General features: G+C 37.4%; 2 protein-coding genes across 10 annotated transcripts in view; one reads left to right on the forward strand and one right to left on the reverse strand.

Moving 5' to 3' along the window:
- ABCD2 (ATP binding cassette subfamily D member 2) overlaps positions 1 to 2,455 on the reverse strand; it is a 146,072-nt gene extending 143,617 nt beyond the window's left edge. For all 6 annotated transcript variants that reach the window (XR_009209311.1, XM_058426374.1, XM_032173706.2 and 3 more), the window contains exon 1: positions 1,190 to 2,455. Coding sequence is in view for 5 of the 6 variants with exons in the window: in XM_058426374.1 (XP_058282357.1) it covers positions 1,190 to 2,128 (939 nt within the window). In the remaining variant the exon portion in view is untranslated. The remainder of the gene's footprint in view (positions 1 to 1,189) is intronic.
- Positions 2,456 to 9,293: 6,838 nt separating this feature from the next.
- Positions 9,294 to 18,787, forward strand: part of CUNH12orf40 (chromosome unknown C12orf40 homolog) — a 127,674-nt gene continuing 118,180 nt past the window's right edge. For 2 of the 4 annotated variants that reach the window (XM_032173707.2, XM_058426426.1), the window contains exon 1: positions 9,294 to 9,470. In XM_032173707.2, the coding sequence (XP_032029598.1) occupies positions 9,448 to 9,470 (23 nt within the window). In that variant the 5' untranslated portion in view covers positions 9,294 to 9,447. The remainder of the gene's footprint in view (positions 9,471 to 18,787) is intronic. The other 2 variants (XM_058426430.1, XM_058426427.1) reach the window with 1 other exon arrangement.

Genomic DNA, 18,787 nt, shown 5'->3' on the forward strand with positions numbered 1-18,787 from the left:
AAAAATATCTGAAAATGGACACATGACATATATATATATATATAGACTCCACTTTTGAACTGGCTCAATTTGTTGGATTTTGTCTTTTATGCAAGAAGTCTAAGCACACTATAATTTATATCATTGAATTCAATAGTTCAAGAAGAATCACAAATCAGTATGATATAATACAATATATGAGGTCAATTTTCAAGTGGGAGTAGGATTCCTAAATTTACTTTAAATATTCTTTTTCAGGTTGCTACTGCTATTAAAGACACTGATAATTACAGATGCTTTAAAAATTAAATAATTATGCTTGGTGATTGACATGCCATCTTCAACAGTAGAATACTTTATTTTATTCACCAAATCATTTAAATTAAGATTGCACTTCCTTCAAAATTTCTGTCATTTCATATTCTGAAGTTACCTTCATGCACTGTGAGTATGTATAATTGGGCTAATTGTTTTAGGGATCTGCTTAATGTTGAAAATCTTTAATAATTAGAAACATTCTGAAACTCCTTTTGTACTCCTCATTTCTTCTCTAATCTCAGCTTTTTTTTTTCCAAAGCTAGACAAAATTTCATTTCACTTACTCTTTTCATTTTGTCAAAATACAGTGCTGAACATGAACTAAGAGTAGTAGAAATGCCATTTTGTGAGACACTCTCCTACGCTTCTTGGGAATGGGGATGCTCCATGTTGATCAGACATGCAAAATTGTTAAAAATGTCTTCTATAAGAAACCCTGGCTTTTCCCCCCTCTTGGACAACAAAGGAACAACAAAGAATATCATTCTAAATTTTCCATTTCAATGGAAATATGTTTGGTCTTAGTTTCCAAATATATATTTTCTTCTGGTAGGTGCTTTAGGACGACCTACTAAGTTGGGATTTAAGTTTTAAGAAAATGCGTTAGAAATAATTCTGAGCATATTTGAGTAAATGAGGCTAAGTAGACTTTTTTAGAGTGTTGCAAATTTTATTCTCCTGAAACTTCAGAAAAGTTTGCACCCTGTAATTCTTTAACTGGTTACAGTTAAAAGGGCTAATGAAGCATATATTTTAATTCAGGTTTAGATGTCAGAGGAATCTAACACAATAAAGAAGTGGGTCCATTGACAGGACAACAGATGGTATCTGGCACTGCAGTGGCAGCTTGAACAGTCTTACATTTCACCCATCACCTTAATTTCTGTCTTACCTTATGTCCTCTGTAAAAGGCAATTTCTTCTACATTGGCTATAATTCTGGAGTGCACATACCGCAAATAGCCTTTTCTATGAGCTTCCTCTGCCACCAGTTTGCCAAATTTGGGAGAACAGGCTTTTAACACTTTAGCAGTGGCATATACCACAAGTCCTGCTAGTAGGGTGGGCCCGATTGGGCTTGCTCCTCTGGATGTAGCAGTTTGAATGAGTGTATAGGAGGTCAGGATTACATCTAAAATAGGTTTGGTCAGATTGGAATACAAGTGAGCCACAGATTGGGAGAACATCATAATATCCTCTGTAAGAGATTGGTCAGGGTTTGCCAGCCTCCCATCCATATTGATCACTTTATAATAAGTCTGATTTGTAAAATAGGTTTCATAGGCGTGGTCTACTAGGCGAGTTCTGAAGGCCAAAGCCAATTTGCATTCCAGGTACCTTATTGCACTGTTGACGAAGGTAGCAGGGATGGCAATCATAAGCCACTTGATTAATTTGATGATGAAAGTCCGAGGCTTCTTTTCCACTATGCTTTTCACGATTTTTCCATCCAGACCAGCCACATAGATAGAAAGAAAGGTTCTTGAGATTAGAGCCACCGAGTGCAGGCAGAGCCACCCTGTTTCAGTGGTCACAAGTTTTGGAAACAAAATTTTCCGAAGTTCTAGTAGCTGTTTGAAGAAATCTGCATTCACTCCAGGCGAAGGTTTTTCACAAATGGTCTCGGTGCAATGCAGTATTTCTGTGTTCTCTGCAGCAGGGTAAGCTGCTTCTTTTTTCTTCCCGTGGCCAGATTGCTTTAAACGCTTGCCAATGATGGGATAGAGGGTTTTCAGAGCATATGCCGCAGCCACCAGGCAGGCAGCCCTCTTAACAGCACTCGATCTGGTCCATTTCACTCGATCAGCTGCTGCATTTAGCATATGTGTCATTTTCCCAGTTACCCAAACCGGCTTCCAAAAGAATTCGTTTTAAAAGATCATGCTTCACAGAAATCCCCAGCAAATGTTTCAGAAAGTCCTACAGCGTCCCATAGTCTGCAGCGTTTCTCTTCCACTGTTGTGTATTTAATTTTGTTCTGCTGTGACAGATGCAGCAGAGCTCAGACTCCGCTGCATCTACCGGGAATGATTCTCTCAGAAGCTCAAGCTGCACCAAGCTCCTCCCTCCCAGGCCCCTCATTGGCTGTGAGGGCGGTGGGACCTTGGAATCCTCGCAGCTTCCCTTTGAACCTTGAAAATGAGGAGAGAGCAAAGCGAATTACATCCTTCCTTAAACAGGAGTTCAGAGAGTTAAAATGTCTATTTTTGGAGAGGTCGAATCAGGCCATCTGCTGGCGAACAAAACCGGCTCTAGCTACTGAGCATGCTCAGTGTCACTTAGAAACCCACAGAAGTTTCAGAATATACATCACTTCGGTAAGATTTCAGTAGATACCGCAAACAGAAGAGCAAGCAGAAAGGGAGATTTCCAAGCGAACAAAACCGGCTGTAGCTACTGAGCATGCTCAATGTCACTTAGAAACCCGCAGAAGTTTCAGAATATATATCACTTCGGTAAGATTTCAGTAGCTACCGCAAACAGAAGAGCAAGCAGAAAGGGAGATTTCCAAGAGTTTTAATGAGACGAGGAGGGAGAAGGAATCACGGAAATGAGGGAGGAGGGACAAGAGGATCAACATAAAATGAATATGAAAAGGATATGGAATGAATCTGAAACGGATCAGAAAAAAAGTGACAAGCGTGAGGGGCACTGGAGAATGCCAAATATCAAATACACTTGGATCTGTTTTTCGGTCCCGCAACCCCCGGCTTTTTGGGGGTCTGATTTCACATAAGGTCTCAGAACCTAATAGACAAGTTGTAATTGAGGGTATCTCTTGTAAATAAATAGGATAAAAGTCTTCCGTGTTACAGAAAATAATTATTTGCAATGCCTCTAGCCATTCTCCCTTTTTCCCCTCCATCCTACTTGTCCCTATGCTAAAAATCTTCCAGCCCCATAACTGGAGATCTGATGTACTCATATTTACTTACAAGGTGACGACTATTAAATAAATGAGAGCAATGTTTCATGTTTACTACTCCCATGTGTTAGGTAGTTTTTACTTGGAGTGGGGTAGCACTTATAATGAAAGTTTAACCATTTGGGAATTCAGCTGGTGTTAGATGGTGGAAATAGCTTCTCTAGGACCTTACTTCATTTTTCAAGAATCCTTTGTCTTTTGCAAGTTTCTGTTTTGTTTGTTTTGTTTAGCTGTAGAGATAATCTACTGGCTACTTCCTATTTCCATTTGGTTATTTGATAAAAACTAAGAGTCTTAAAATTCTTCACATCCATAATGGAGGATTTAAATTGTTCAACAGTCAAGGACAATTCTGCATATTTTTGAAAATGTAAAAAGCTTTTTTTATGAGACAGAGTCTCTCTCTGTTACCCGGGCTGGAGTGCAGTGGCACGATCTCGGCTCACTGCAGCCTCCGCCTCCCAGGTTGGTGCCTCAGCAGCCCGAGTAGCTGGGATTACAAGGGTGCACCACTATACCTGGCTAATTTCTGTAGCTTTAGTAGAGATGGGTTTTGCCATGTTTGCCAGGCTGGTCTCAACCTCCTGGCCTCAAGTGATCCACCTGCCTTAGCCTCCCAAAGTGCTCAGAATATAGACGTGGGCCACCATGCCCAGCCAAGAGCATTTTTTTGTAGTCAGGGCTGAGTATATTTTTGGATATGGAAAAACCATTTGTTTGCTCTTCACTCTCCCCGCCCCCCATCTCATTAAAACTCTTGGAAATCTCCCTTTCTGCTTGCTCTTCCTCTTGTGGTATCTACTGAAATCTTACAGAAGTGATATATATTCTGAAACTTCTGGGGATTTCTAAGTGACACTGAGTATGCTCAGTAGCTACAGCCGGTCTTGTTCACCAGCAGCTGGGCCCCAACATACATACATATTTCCAGTCAATTAGAAGCTTAGGAAAATATGCATTAAGCTAGAACAGAAGTTGGCAAATTACAACCGGTGGGGCAAATCTAGCCTGCCACTTAATTTTATATGACCTTTAAGCTAGGAGTGATTTTTACATTTTTAAAGTGGTTGAAAATACTTCAAAAGAATATTTTGTCCTGTGAAAATTATATAAAATTCTCATTTTTGTGTTTATAAATAAAATTTTATTGGAAAACAGTCACACCCATTCATTTACTCTCTGTCTATGGCTTCTTTCAAGCCACAGTGGTGGATGCAACAAAGACTAAAATATGTACTATTAGGCCCTTTATAGAAGTTTGCAAATCTCTGTGCTAGAATATAAAACCCATCTCAGCATTAAATGATCTTCATTACTGAGTTTATCACAAAGAACTATCCTCACTTTCGTAAGTAACCATATTCTTAAAATTTTAAAACTTCTTTCTTATGTACTCATATTAATTCTGACAATCATCACATATCTCTTCATTTGCGTTCAATTCAGCAGATTGACTGACACATGAGTGTCAAAGTCATGCAAGTTTTTTTGATAGCTGGCCATATTAGTAGCATACTCCATCATCCCATTAAGACTTTTTAAGCCTGTATGTACAGATAATAGTGGTCATGGAAGTTATTCCCAAAATCTTTTATACCTAAGCTCTTGCTTTTGTTGTATGCAAGATAATGTTGCCTTTCATTTATGTCACATCTCCTAACAGCTACACATAAAAGGGTTAGCAGCGACAGGACAGGTTAAAGGCCAGGGTAAACCTAACTGGGGGCGATGACAGGATGTTGTTAGGCAGAACATGGTACACAGAAGGATGCAGACAGCAGCTGGCAGTCGAGGCAAGTGGTTTGCAATACATACAACCAGAGACAGCCATATTAGGGGAGGAGCATGGCAGCGAGAACTCTAGAAGCAAAGGACACTAGAGATTCAAACAGGACTTAGCTGGAGGTAGATCAGTTTACCAACTGATAATGAGGTTGTAGTGCAGGAAGAAGCTTTCAGCATCTGGAGTGAGAGACTTGTGAGAATGAAGAATTGTTTATGAGGGAAATGATCAAGACAGAAATTTTGTTACCTGAATCGTGATACAAGGAAGGTTGAAAGTGAGTTACCTGAAGTGTGGAAAATGTCAACGTGAAATTTGATTTGATATTGAGCCACTTAGGTGAAGACCTAACTCTAACCACTTAAATTTCACTCTCACCATTCACCTCTCCCTGCTCTCAAGGGTAAGAGTTGGTCCTAGTATCTGAGACTAGGCACAAGCCTTCAGATAAGGCAGAGGAAGGATTCAAGAAGACAGGAAGCCATATGGACAATTGAGTCAATAATATATGGCATTTAAGTAAAAAACTAAGAATGTCAAGGTACTTCTTTCAGTTTTTTCTTTTTCTTTTCTTTCTTTCTTTCTTTCTTTTTTTGGGGGGGATGGAGCCTCACTCTGTTGCCCAGGCTGGAGCGCAATGGCACAATCTAGGCTCGCTGCCACCTCTGCCTCCCAGGTTCAAGCGATTCTCCTGCCTCAGTCTCTCAAGTAGCTGGGACTGCAGGTGCCCACCACCACGCCCAGCTAATTCTTGTATTTTTAGTAGAGATGAGGTTTTGCCATGTTGGTCAGGCTGGTCTCGAACTGCTGACCTCAGGTGATCCACCCCCGTCGGCCTCCCAAAGTGCTGGGATCACAGGCGTGAGCCACCGTGCCCGGCCTTCTTTCAGTTTTTATTCTATTGGCAGTATGAAATTAAAGCTAAGAGAATGTTAATTTAGTTTGAATTCCAAACTAGGAAAGAGGAGAAAAAAATCTTTGTTACTGTAGTAAAAAACATACTTAGGCCTAATTTCCACACAAATGTCTCAACTTCGTGTGTGTTTATATGGGAGAATATTAAAATTTTCTTAAGAGAGGAGAAATCGTCTTAGAAAAGATCTTAAGAAACAATGAGAATAATTTTTAAAATCAATAATTCTCCAATCACTGTGCTCTCAAGTGTGATATTCTCATGTACACTACCAATATCCATGAAAGAGATGGATTCAATGGAGTTTATATATATAGAATACAAATGAGAGACTATATATGTTTTATGAACGGTAAAACATCAGAAATTATTTTTGTAATAAAGAGAATTATATATATGTAGCTACATAAATGTATATATAATATATATTATGTATGTATTGCATGTTCAGATTATAAATATCCAGAAAGTAAATAATTTTAGAAATAGGTAAAGATAAGTTGTTTAAGGTTTGAGAATTTCGAATGGATTTCCTTTTCAACAAATGCTTAACAGTATTTCATCTGTGCCATATTGCTTTCTTGAACTGTTTCCTGACCCAAGAGATTACCTAATTGCTCTACTGGCCCTAAAATAGCACAGCGTTGGACTCTCTTATTATCTATCAGTCATGCTAGTCTTACTCATGGAGGCATAAACAGCACTGAAAATGAGATTTTAGGTCAACATTTCAGCTATTACACATAACTACCTAATACCAAGTTCATAAGGAAATGTCTTTTTCTGTGAAGGAAAACCCAGTAAATATCTTGTCTGAACATGTATCTCATAGGTTAATCTTTCCTTAGCCTTATTCACTGCCTCCCTGTGACTGGAAGGAAAGAAATGACTCTAGTAAGGGAGAAGAGATGGCCCATCCAGCTCTCAGTTCTTATTAACATTTTTATGTATTTTTCCTTTTAATTTTAGTGGTTATATAATAGGTGTATATGTTTATGGGGTACATGAAATATTTTGATACAGGCATATAATGCATAATAATCTTTCAGGGTAAATGAAGTGTCCATCACTTCAGGCATTTATTATTTCTTTGTGTTATAAACATTCCAATTATTCTCTTTTAGTTAGTTTAAAATGTATAATAAATGTTAACTGTAATCATCCTGTTGTGCTATCAAAACTAGATGTTATTCATTCTATCTAAATATATTTTTCTACCCATTAGCCATTCCCACTTCCTTATCCCCCACTAGCCTTCCCAGCCTCTGGTAACCATCACTCTAGTCTCTATCTCCATTAGTTCAATTGTTTTAATTTTTGGCTCCCACAAATGCAGTGCTAGCTCTTAGTTCTTTACCTAACAACTTGGTCAACCTCTCCTTATGTCCCTTTACTCACGATAAAGAAAAAAAGTTAGTTAATCCCTTAGCAAATTATTTCCCGTTTCAGTTAATTTAGTCAATATGTTTTAAAATGTTGAAAGTAGGAAAGGCTAATACACAGGGCCATCGCTTCTTCCTTGCCTGTATGGTTTTGTTGCTGAAAAAACAACTCCATGTCAAAGTCTAATATTCTCGGAAATGCTGAACTCACTTGGTCTAATTCAATTTTAGATACACCTTGGTGAATTGTGTAATAAAAAACAGGATTTTTGTGATTAAACAAGATATCTACCCTGGGACATAATCCTATTCTAAGTACTATTTTCCAATGATTTAACAAAAAATCGATTATTATATATCAAATTGTGAAATCTTCCCCAGGTTATGTTCTGGAAAAAAACATGGCAATTTAAAAAAATGTAATTTGTGCATTTATTTGGAAGAAGAGATGCCTAGTTTCTAACCAAAATAATATAGGACAGTTTGTAAGATAATTGTTTTGTAAGGATATACAAACAATACAGAAACAAATAGCATAATTCAATTTTTGTTTTGAGATTTTTTTTTCAGTAAGGATTTTAACATCTTTGGACCTTTACATCTAATTAAGTTTTGATCAAGCTCTTTTTTAAAATTTTTTATTTATTAATTTTTTTGCACACTAAACAATAAACATTTTCTAAAAATACATACAAACAAAAAGATGCATATCAAACATATTAGGAAGGTTGCACATGGGAAGACGGGGAATAGAAATGAGGGGTAGGAATTAAAGAAAATAAATGAGAGAGGGACTTTGTTTGGATCAATGATAATAACTCAATCCTCTATTTGACAAAGAAGAAGAAGGAAGAGGAAGAAAAAGAAAGTGGGATAAAGGATCAGAAAGGGAGGAGAATAGAAAAAATTAGAGTATGACTCCAGGGTAGACCTGTTTTGTTGTTGCTGGGTTGGTTGGTTGGTTTGTCTGTTATATTTTTCATATGTTTTGCCATGTCGGCCAGGCTGGTCTCGAACTCATAGCCTCAAGTGATCAACCCTCCTCGGCCTCCTAGAGTGCTGGGACTACAGGCGTGAGCCACCACGTCCAGCCCCCACATTGCGTCTGGCCTCCGTGGTAGACCTCCCAGACAGGACGGCTGGGCAGAGGTGCGCCTCACTTCCCAGACGGGACGGCCGGGCAGAGACGCTCCTCACTTCTTCCCAGACGGGGTGGCCGGGCAGAGACGCTCCTCACTTCTTCCTCAAGCTCTTTTTTTATCTTTTTTTTTTTTTTTTTTTAATGAGACAGAGTCTGCTCTGTCGCCCAGGCTGGAGTTTCTCGACTCACTGCAACCTCTGCCCTCCTGGGTTGAAGCAATTCTCCTGCCTCAGCCTCCTGAGTAGCTGGGACTACAGGCGCGTCCCACCACGTCCGACTAATTTTTTGTGTTTTTAGTAGAAACGGGGTTTCACCGTGTTAGCCAGGATGGTCTTGATCTGCTGACCTCGTGATCTGCCCACCTTGGCCTCCCAAAGTGCTGGGATTACAGGCGTGAGCCACCGTGCCCGATTAAGCTCTCTTAGCAACTCAATGCACAGAATGGTAACTAACTACAGGGCTATGTTTCTTATAAACACCTGTTTACGGAGTAGTAAAACTGCACCTGAAGGATATTTAAGGAACTTGGGTATGGGGTAACAAATGGGAAGGGAAACATTTTTAAGGTTAGCGATCCTTAACTGTGTCCTTGCCTTCTTTTTCTTTCTGAAGTCTGGTCTCTGACTCGAAAAAGACGTCAAAGACCTGTCAGAAGTAGATAAAATTATGATGGAGATGTTTTGAAACACTAATCCCGTGGCCCCTGTCAGATATTTAGGCTTCCATTTATTTAGGCCTGCCTTGCCTCAGCGATTAAAACGTTGTCAGCCAGGCCGGCTGCTTTGCCACAGCGTCCCCTTGCGGCCCTATCAGGACCGGAAGGAACCCGCAGAAGCCGCAGAGGCTGTTGGGAGGTTGGGCCTCAGGCGGTGGACCAGATGGAGCTTCCTCGGGCCCTGACGCTGTCAGGAGGCCCTGCGGGATCCCACTGAAGCTGCGATTTGCCGAAGAGCTTAGATATCTGAGCTCTAGACACAAGCCCCTCAGTGTCAAAAGATTTGGGAAGATGAATTGGGTCGGGGGGTCCCGGTAAGTTGTGCAGCTGGAGTTTGAGACTAGGACATTCATTCCTAGGACGCCTCTTTCCAGTTCCTGGCGGAGAGGTCACAGCCTTAGCTGGAAAGAATTTGGAAGGAAAGGGTCTTTTTATTGTTATCCAAATCGGGTTGGAGACTCTAGAACCATGTCTCTACTCCTAAAACAAAAGTAACTCAGCTTCTCCCCACTCACTGCCTTTACAAAGACTTCACCTCTGGGGGCAACTGTGCGTAACCTTCCGTGCTGCCCCTCCTCCCCTTCTCCATGTCCTATGCCCGGTTACGCTAATGAGGCCTTTTAGCACCTGAGCCCTCCCCTACTGCCTTCTTTCCATGTCTTCACCTCTTTTAGGTTCTTCTGAGTTGATATATAGTCTTTGCATGAATTTGGAAATTGTTGTGAAACAGCCCAGTCCCAGCTGCACTTAAATCAATGGCAGGGCAGCAGTATCACCATAAATCCAAATTATAGTTTGTATTTTAAAGGGAAGTAAAGTGAACCGTTTTTACTTGAATAACTTGAGCGAATTTGCCATTTATTTTGTATTTAGGATTGATCACATAAAGCGTGATAGATTGAAAATTTAGTTTTATATAACCTATTCATTGTTATTGACCTTAAAGTCCAGCTGGGTGGAAAATCATGTGGGCCTGTAATTTCATTTGATCAAAGTTCTTGATGAGAAGAATTGCTTTGATTGAAACAAGCCATTATATGTAAATTTTTTGTCACAAGTAGACCCAGGACAGTAATTATATGGTTAGATTATAATGTGTTTAAATTCTAAAGAATTTATAGGAGGAAAGACAGCTTTTGTATTCACTAAATATCGTAACTATGCCTGATAATTTTAGCATGCACTTTTATCCTGTTGAATATGCTAGCATTGTATTTTAGAAATTTACCTGAATTACTTCTGGCTAGTGTTCTGGCAGCAGACTTGTACTTTGGAGAAAAGTGAAAATTTACTTACAGGCTTTGACGGGATTTAGTTGATACATGCTTATAATGTGATGTTTTTGAATTTAGTATTCTTTAAAATGTTAAATAGGATTCTATGAAATAATTTTACAAATGCTTAGCACTATTAAAATGTAGATGTTGCTATTATTCTGTCATATATCACAAACTTTTATGGCTATTTTGGGAGTAATATTTTAGTTGCTATTGGGAGGATGCAAAACAATATACTGCAGGAAACGTGTAATGTAGGATTGTGTTTCTGAAAATGAGGTGTACTGCAGCACCTGGAGGTGCACCATCTGGAGATATTAGGTACCAGGGGGTTTAAGAAACATGGTTACATCCCCCCGAAGCATCAGTTTTAATCAGAGATTAGGAGAAAATATGTGTTTAAATTTATACAAACGTCAAAGTCAAAATAAAATATAGAGACACATCTCTAAATTTAACGTTTTATTTGGAAATGGCAGAATTGCAATTCAGGGCATACACAAAGTATGTCTTTGGTATGTCTGAAGAACAAAGAAAAGGGTGGGGATTTTACAAAAAAAGAGAAATGTTACATATGGTTTTGAGAGAAAGTTCATTGACAGTAGTAAAGTTGTGAGAAGCTGGCAAGCTTTGATTGGTGGGTGATGGTGGTAGTTAAAATGACCTCCTGGGAGGTCATTTTAGTAGTTATTTGGTATAACTGGTCCTAGTCAGTTTCAGCAGCTTGGCTTGCAGAGAATCACGTTTTTGGAGCAATGCTATGTGCCCTGAGTGCTTTTGCCTCCTGGCATCTCAACTCTGATGTGGTTGGACATCACAAGAATGACTCAATTTGTGTGATCACCTTTCACACAAACATGGCTGCATTGTAGAGTGAAATGAAAAACTCTTGTGAAATGTTCAGATAAACTGCAATTTTAAATAAATTTTATGTGGAGGGATAGGCTTCTTAGGGTAAAGCCCCCGATTGGTAATAAAAAAAAAATGGGTATCTCCATTTTCTACTTTCAGAACAGGCAAGGGTACACAAGATTAGTTGATCTTGGCACTCATAGTGCCAAGATCCTAAAGGGCCTCAATCTGAACTAGTGCTTTTAGTAACTAGTGGCAGCTGATTGGAGCTAATAGAATAGAAATTTTAATCTTTATCCCAAACCATCCTGGAGTTCTTTTTACCCCGCTCCATTGTTAGGGATGTTTTTGGCTAAACATTTTAAGAAGAACTGTTAGGAACTTAAAATATAGACAAGTGAAGTGATTGGAGAACAATTCTAAAGTTCCTTCAGAACAATTCCAGAGCCTTCAACAGAAAGTAATTCAGCAAATATATTTTTTACCTGACTACCCGTTTAGGGAATTGGTAAGCTGTACAGGGGGGGATTCAGAAAAGAAAAATATATCTAGTCCACAAAAGGCACCTATGAGAGAAAGTAGAGATTAAAATTAGGTAAATCACTATAATAATAGATATTTAAATAGGACTTAATATTGTCACAAGCACTGTTCTAAGTGCTTCTTATTCATTTGCTCTTAAAAATGCTATGATTTATATACAAATATTATTCCCATTTTACTGATGGAGAAACTGAAGCATAGTTAATTAATGTTAAGTGACTTGACTAGAGTCACCCAGCTAGTATATGGCAGAGTTAGGATTTGAGTCGAGTGTGCTTACCCTCCATCCTATGCTATATAGAAAGATGAGTGCCACAAATAAAGTAAATAAAAGTACCACAAAAAAGGGCTGTGGAAATTCAGAGAAATGAGAAACAGGAAGTTACACTAAGCCTTGAAGGACAGAAATAGTGAACAGAGCAAGCACCAAAGGGAAACAATCGAACACTGGTTCTTTTTTTTTTTTTTTTTTTTTTGAGACGGAGTCTCACCCTCGCCCAAGCTGGAGTGCAGTGGCGCAATCTCGGCTCACTGCAAGCTCCGCCTCCCGGGTTCACGCCATTCTCCTGCCTCAGCCTCTCTGAGTAGCTGGGACTACAGGCGCCCGCCACCACGCCCAGCTAATTTTTTTGTATTTTTAGTAGAGACGGGGTTTCACCGTGGTCTCGATCTCCTGACCTCGTGATCCGCCCGCCTCGGCCTCCCAAAGTGCTGGGATTACAAGCGTGAGCCACTGCGCCCGGCCGAACACTGGTTCTTAAAAGTTAAAATGGAGGTGAAATAAATAATTGATCAAATTGGGGATCTAGGTTTCAGCAAGGCTTCTTAGGAAAGGGAAAGATAAGTTGGAAGGGAAGGTATTAAAGAACTTGAAAAATGTTAGTTTGCGATACTAGGTGGGTCTGCATTAAGACACTTAAACAGTTAATAAAGGGCTCTCTATATACTTTTTCTCAAGTGAATGAATGAAGCAAATTTATGTTTTAGTAATAGCAACCAGGTTGCATACACTAATTTGAAGTAGATTGTTCTTGTATGTTATAGAAACCTGATATATTGAGTTTAGTTGCAGAATCATTTGATAGCAATATCTTTACAGTTTTATAGTTGCAAAGATCTTTACAGCTTTTCTTATATAAACCAAACTGGGCATTTGACCCTTTGCTGCTCTTCAATTTAGGGACTTTACCAGTCATACATAAAATGTCTTTTTGTAAAGGAAAGAGCCAGTGATGAGAAATAAGCTTCCGTTATTTTCCTTTTTTAGTTGCTTACTTAGTTTGGCTTTACTGTTTTGGTTTTGGCCATCTTTGCAAGATCTCATAACAGTGCATTTCAAACCAAGGTCTCACTGAGGGCAAAGAGATTGATCTAAGAAATTAATTTACATGTATATGATAGTAGTTCCCAAGCTACTGTCTCTTTGAGACTTGCTAATCAGTGATAATAGCAGGTTTTTCAATTTAATGAACTCTTTTTTCTTTTTTTCTGAAGTTATATCCTTGTTAAATTTTTTGATACTAAAATACCCCCTTCTATTTTTAATCCTTTTTTGACAAAGTTAAAATTTCAATCTATTATCAGTCCCACCAGTTAAAATTTTTTTTTGACTTATCTGGGAATTAGTGACCTACACCTCTCACATTTGTTTCATATTTGCTGGAAGGCACCACTGAGACCCTGTATTTTTCTAATCAGGTTGAAGTGCAGATTTGAGAGACAACATATGTAAGCATTGATTTGTTTTTAATTTTGAAAAGATTCTTTTATTTTCTTGTTTATTAATGACTAGTTCCACCAAATTCATACTTACTTCAGATATGAAAGTGGTAGTAGGAAAGAAGGAACATATAACCAGACTTTGGTCTGCAAAATACTATTCAGGATCAGATCGGCTATAGATCTATAAATATACCACTATACATGCAGTATAAGATTTTTTTAAATTAGGGAGGTTTATTTTTATAATTCAGATTGGAGAATCAATCAATGTCATAAGAAAGGCCTAGGCAAAGTTCTGTTGGAATTTAGGTGAGGGAGAGGTTACCATTTGTAAATGTAGGCCTAGACCTAGTTCATCTAAGCAAGATATTATTGAGTGCTATGTACCAAGCACTGTGCCAGGTGTAAGTACAAAGTAACTGAAATTTAGTCTTTTTCTATAAGGTTGTAGTGTATTGGGGAAGAAAAGTATGACTTGCCATTAAGTTAGAAAATATTTAATGTCAGAGGCCAAAATAGGATATAAAAAATAGATAATGTGAACCATAGTAGAACATAGGATAGGTTTAGCTGAGAGTTTGGCTACTCAGAGGCAACGACAAAAGAAGGTTCGATGGAGAAAAACAAAACAGAAAAGCATTACCTAAATAGTTGGAGATAATGTCTGCATATGTCTGCTTGATGGTGAGTTTGTAAGCTAGACAAAGAAGTTGAAAATTTATGTTATTGAGGAGTCATTCAAATTCAGAAGTCACATAGTGAAAATAGTATCTTATGACTATTAGTTTGTGGTGTTAGTGGTATTTAGATTGGAATATAGTGGGGAGAGACTCCAAGATAGTGATACCAGTTAGGATTCTGGTAGAAAACAAATATAATACTATTTTTCCATTTTTCCATTTTCAGATATAACTTTATTCTTTAAACTCAATCCACGCAAGTCCTAATTCGTTTTGGATGGATCACAGGCTATGTAAATTTGGGTTAATTACTAAATTTTTCCATACAGGAGCAGATCCAGGTTGTGCAGAGCCCTGTTTGTGGAAAAAGAATACAAAATTTTGACTGCAAGATTAGATACAGGGCCTTGGAAGAGGCATATTCAGGTGAAGGACCATGAAGCTTAAGCTTAATTAGCGTTACAGTAAAGTAGCCTCTGTCTCTATGCTTCTCTATGTTTCTTTCTTCGTCTGTTAAATGTGGGTAATACTTAAACGTACAGCGAACATCATCCTAGTTTGCCTGAAACGGTCAAGGTTTATGCCTGTGGTCCTAGTAGCATGCCCAGTTTAGCATTTGTCTCAGAGTGTTTGTTTTTTAACTAAATATAAACTACCATTAATAGTTCTGTTAAAATGAGCCCAGATAGATTCAATGAACGTTCTTTTTTTTTTTTTTTTTTTTAACCCTCTGCCTGGTTCTATTAGTGTGTGAGCCATATGTGCAATGAAGAGAGTTCTCACTTTAACATGAGGTTAAATCTGAAAGACATCCAGTGATAATCCAGCTCTTATTTTTCTGATACTTTCCAGATGGAAATTAACAAACAACTCCTTTTAAAGACAATATGACGGGCCCTTGCTCATAAAATGGAAGTGTGCTGGAACATGAGAAGCTAGAGACAACTAACTTGCTAGGTAGGGTGGGAGAAGTACTAAGTGGTACTTAGTGTACCAGCTAGTTATACGAATGCATGCTGAAGTCTGAGATTTGTGTAGCTCCTATGCTTGGGTTGGGGTCAATAGGAGATGTGGGGAATTTTAGATTAGGAGTAAATGAAATGTTTGCAGAGAATAGAGGCGTATCAGTCCTGTCAGAGAGGATACAAAGAATAGTGTGAAGGCTGTTGCTATAGTGGGTTTGTCAACAGCTGTTTTTCTCATTGTTTGGTAATGCTTTTGCAATAAATCTTTTTGGGAGCAGAGAGCTCAAATAAAGGAAAAGTTAATGTATAATGAAAATTTGACTACTGATGTTTTGTTTTTCAAGGATGTTGGTGATGAAACTGTAAATCGTGCATGTTTGCCAATATTTAGCATTCCCATGGTTATATTACTGACCACGTGAAACTCTGAAGACACAAATCTACTGAAAAAGCATCAGAATTTACTCTCAAATTCAGTAGTTATTTTGAGGAGATTATACCTGCAGATAACAATTTAACATATATAACTGTGGAAGGCCCAGTTAATCTGTGAAGTACGAGTTTTCATTTACATCAAATGACTTCTAAATTAATTCCACTAATTTTGATTTAATTTTTTCTTGTGTATATTCAAAAATAAAAGTGATAGCTGTAAATGTGTCTTTTATTAGGAGAAATTCATAAAGAGTTGAGTGATGCCAATTTTATATCAGTTTCATCAATGCCGCAAACAGAAAATAAGCTAATTCCAATAAGTTTTCCATCTAATTCATGGAATCAAAAAAATTTCTTAAAAGTTCTTTCTGTCAAAGGTGAAACATCCAATATTATCATTAATGCAATTGTGAATTTAGTTAAGTTCAACATTGAAGATAAAACTATTTCTGCAACTGTATGAATACAAATTTTGTGGACCATAGTATAATGGTTAAAATGGAGTGCTTACTAAATTAAGTAAACTGTGAAGCTGAGATATACTTGGAACTGGTTATGGTTTACATATATTATATAGTTGCACCAAAAGAAGCTTGATATTTTACCATATAGAAACTACAGTTGTCAAAACTTATGAATTATTCTATATATATTCAGTAATGTAACTGAACTATAGTAGTTTGAGTAAAATTGATGTATATAAAGGAATGCTTTAGTATGTTGTTATGAGCTTCTTCTCTTTGCTTCTTTTCATTAATTGAATTTCATGAACATTTGAGTCTTTGAATAATTACGTTATAAATTAACCTATGGGTCTTACAATGTTAATGAACATTTCTTTTTTGAGGTGGAGTTTCGCTCTTGTTGCCCAGGCTGGAGTGCAATGGTGCGATCTCACCTCACTACAACCTCCACCTCCCAGGTTCAAGTGATTATCCTGCCTCAGCCTCCTGAGTAGCTGCGATTACAGGCACCTGCCACCATGCCCAGCTAATTTTTTGTATTTTTAGTAGAGATGGGGTTTTGCCATATTGGCCAGGCTGGTCTCAAACTCCTGACCTCAGGTGATCCACCCACCTCGGCCTCCCAAAGTGCTGGGATTACAGGCGTGAGCCACTGTGCCCGGCCTATTGAACATTTTTATAAGCAGGTACTCTACACTTTGATGGCATTTTGTTCAAAAACAGTTGGAAATTTTTATTTAAAACATTCCATGAATGACCTGATCAAAAATTCAACTTTTGAAGCTCTTAGTAAATTATAATTATTGAATATAAGGCTTTTAAAATTTAATTCTGCAGAAGATTTAATTTTGAAAATATATTTTTGGTATTCAGATATATTGGAATATTGTGACTGGTACAAAGGTTTTGATAGAGTGCCTACTTTTAATTGGTTAGTTTTTTTTTTTTTTGTAGAAGAACAGAATGCAATTGAAGGAGCCTACAGTTTTGTAGCATTTAAATTTAGATAAATGTTTAAAAGAATCAAATATTGCTGCTTATTTGTCAAGTTTTTTCTTGTAAAAAATAAGGTATAAATGGAATGACAAAGAGTACTTGTGAAAATATTTGGGCTAAATGCTTATATACAAACAAAAATTGGATAGTATCTTCCATTTGGCAAAATTTGTTCTGAGCTTACCAGGTACTTCATTATCTGTAGAGAAAGTATTTTCTCAGTTAATGTGAATTATGCAGAGTGTTGATTGAAAGTTCAACGGTTTTAAATTTGTTAACAAAATGCAATTTTAAACATTGCAGGCAATTTTATGAAGAGAATTTAAATATAAGGAATCAATACTGAAAAACTGCTTTCTTCTGAAAACTATGAGTAACACATTGTTAGAGACATATGCAGTTTAAGTAATTGATGATAGCACATGTATACTATACTGCTTATACTTTTTGTTTAACCTTCTGATAACTGATATAAAGAACTGTTTTTGCTTTAATGTTCCCATATTTACATATATATGTGTAAATATATATATATATATATAATTTTAACTTGAGAAATAAGTTTATTTATTTTTATCTTTTATTTTTTGAGATGGAATCTCTCTCTGTTGCCCAGGCTGGAGTGCACTGGTGCCATCTCGGCTCACTGCAACCTCCAACTTCCAGGTTCAAGTGATTCTCCTGCCTCAGCCTTCTGAGTAGCTGGGATTACAGGCACCTGACCACCATGCCTGGCTAATTTTTGTATTTTTAGTAGAGACAGGGTTTCACCATATTGGCCAGGCTGGTCCTTAACTCCTGACCTCAGGCGATCCTCCCACCTCAGCCTCCCAAAGTGCTGGGATTATAGGTATGAGCCACTGCACCCAGCCAGAAATAAGTTTATTTTTGAAAATAGTTTTTGTATAAAATATTTTAGAGATTGACAACATAATAAAACCAATATTTTTGTCCACAAATAACATTTTAAATGTGCATATAGTTATATACACATATGTATATATGTATGTATATATACACATATGTATACATGCATGTATATATACATTCACATTTGTACATACATATACAGTCACATGTTGCTTAGTGATAGGGTTACATTCTGAGAAATATATCATTAGACAATTTTGTTGTTGTGTAAACATCATAGACTGTGCTTACAGAAACCTAGGGGGTCTAGTCTACTACACACCTATGCTATATGGTATAGTCTTTTGCTTCTAAGCTACAAACCTATACAGCATGTTACTGTACTGAATACTGTAGGTAATTATAACACAATAGTAAGTATTTATGTATCTAAACATATCTTAATATAGAAAAGATGCAGTAAAAAGACCATATAAAAAATAAAAAGTGGTACGTCTATATAGGGTACTTACTGTGAATGGAGCCTGCAGTACTGAAGTTGACCTGGGTGAGTCAGTGGGTGAATGGTGAGTGAACGTGAAGCGTTAGGACATTACTGTATACTACTGTAGACTTTATAAACACTATATACTTAGGCTACACTATATTTTTAAAGATGTTTTTCTTTTTTTTATTTTTTTATTTTTATTTTTTATTGTACTTTAGGTTTTAGGGTATATGTGTACAATGTGCAGGTTTGTTACATATGTATCCATGTGCCATGTTGTTTTGCTGCACCCATTAACTCGTCATTTAGCATTGGGTATATCTCCTAATGCTGTCCCTCC

Source organism: Hylobates moloch, unplaced genomic scaffold (assembly GCF_009828535.3).
Source record: "Hylobates moloch isolate HMO894 unplaced genomic scaffold, HMol_V3 SCAFFOLD_13, whole genome shotgun sequence".
Classification (NCBI taxonomy): domain Eukaryota; kingdom Metazoa; phylum Chordata; class Mammalia; order Primates; family Hylobatidae; genus Hylobates; species Hylobates moloch.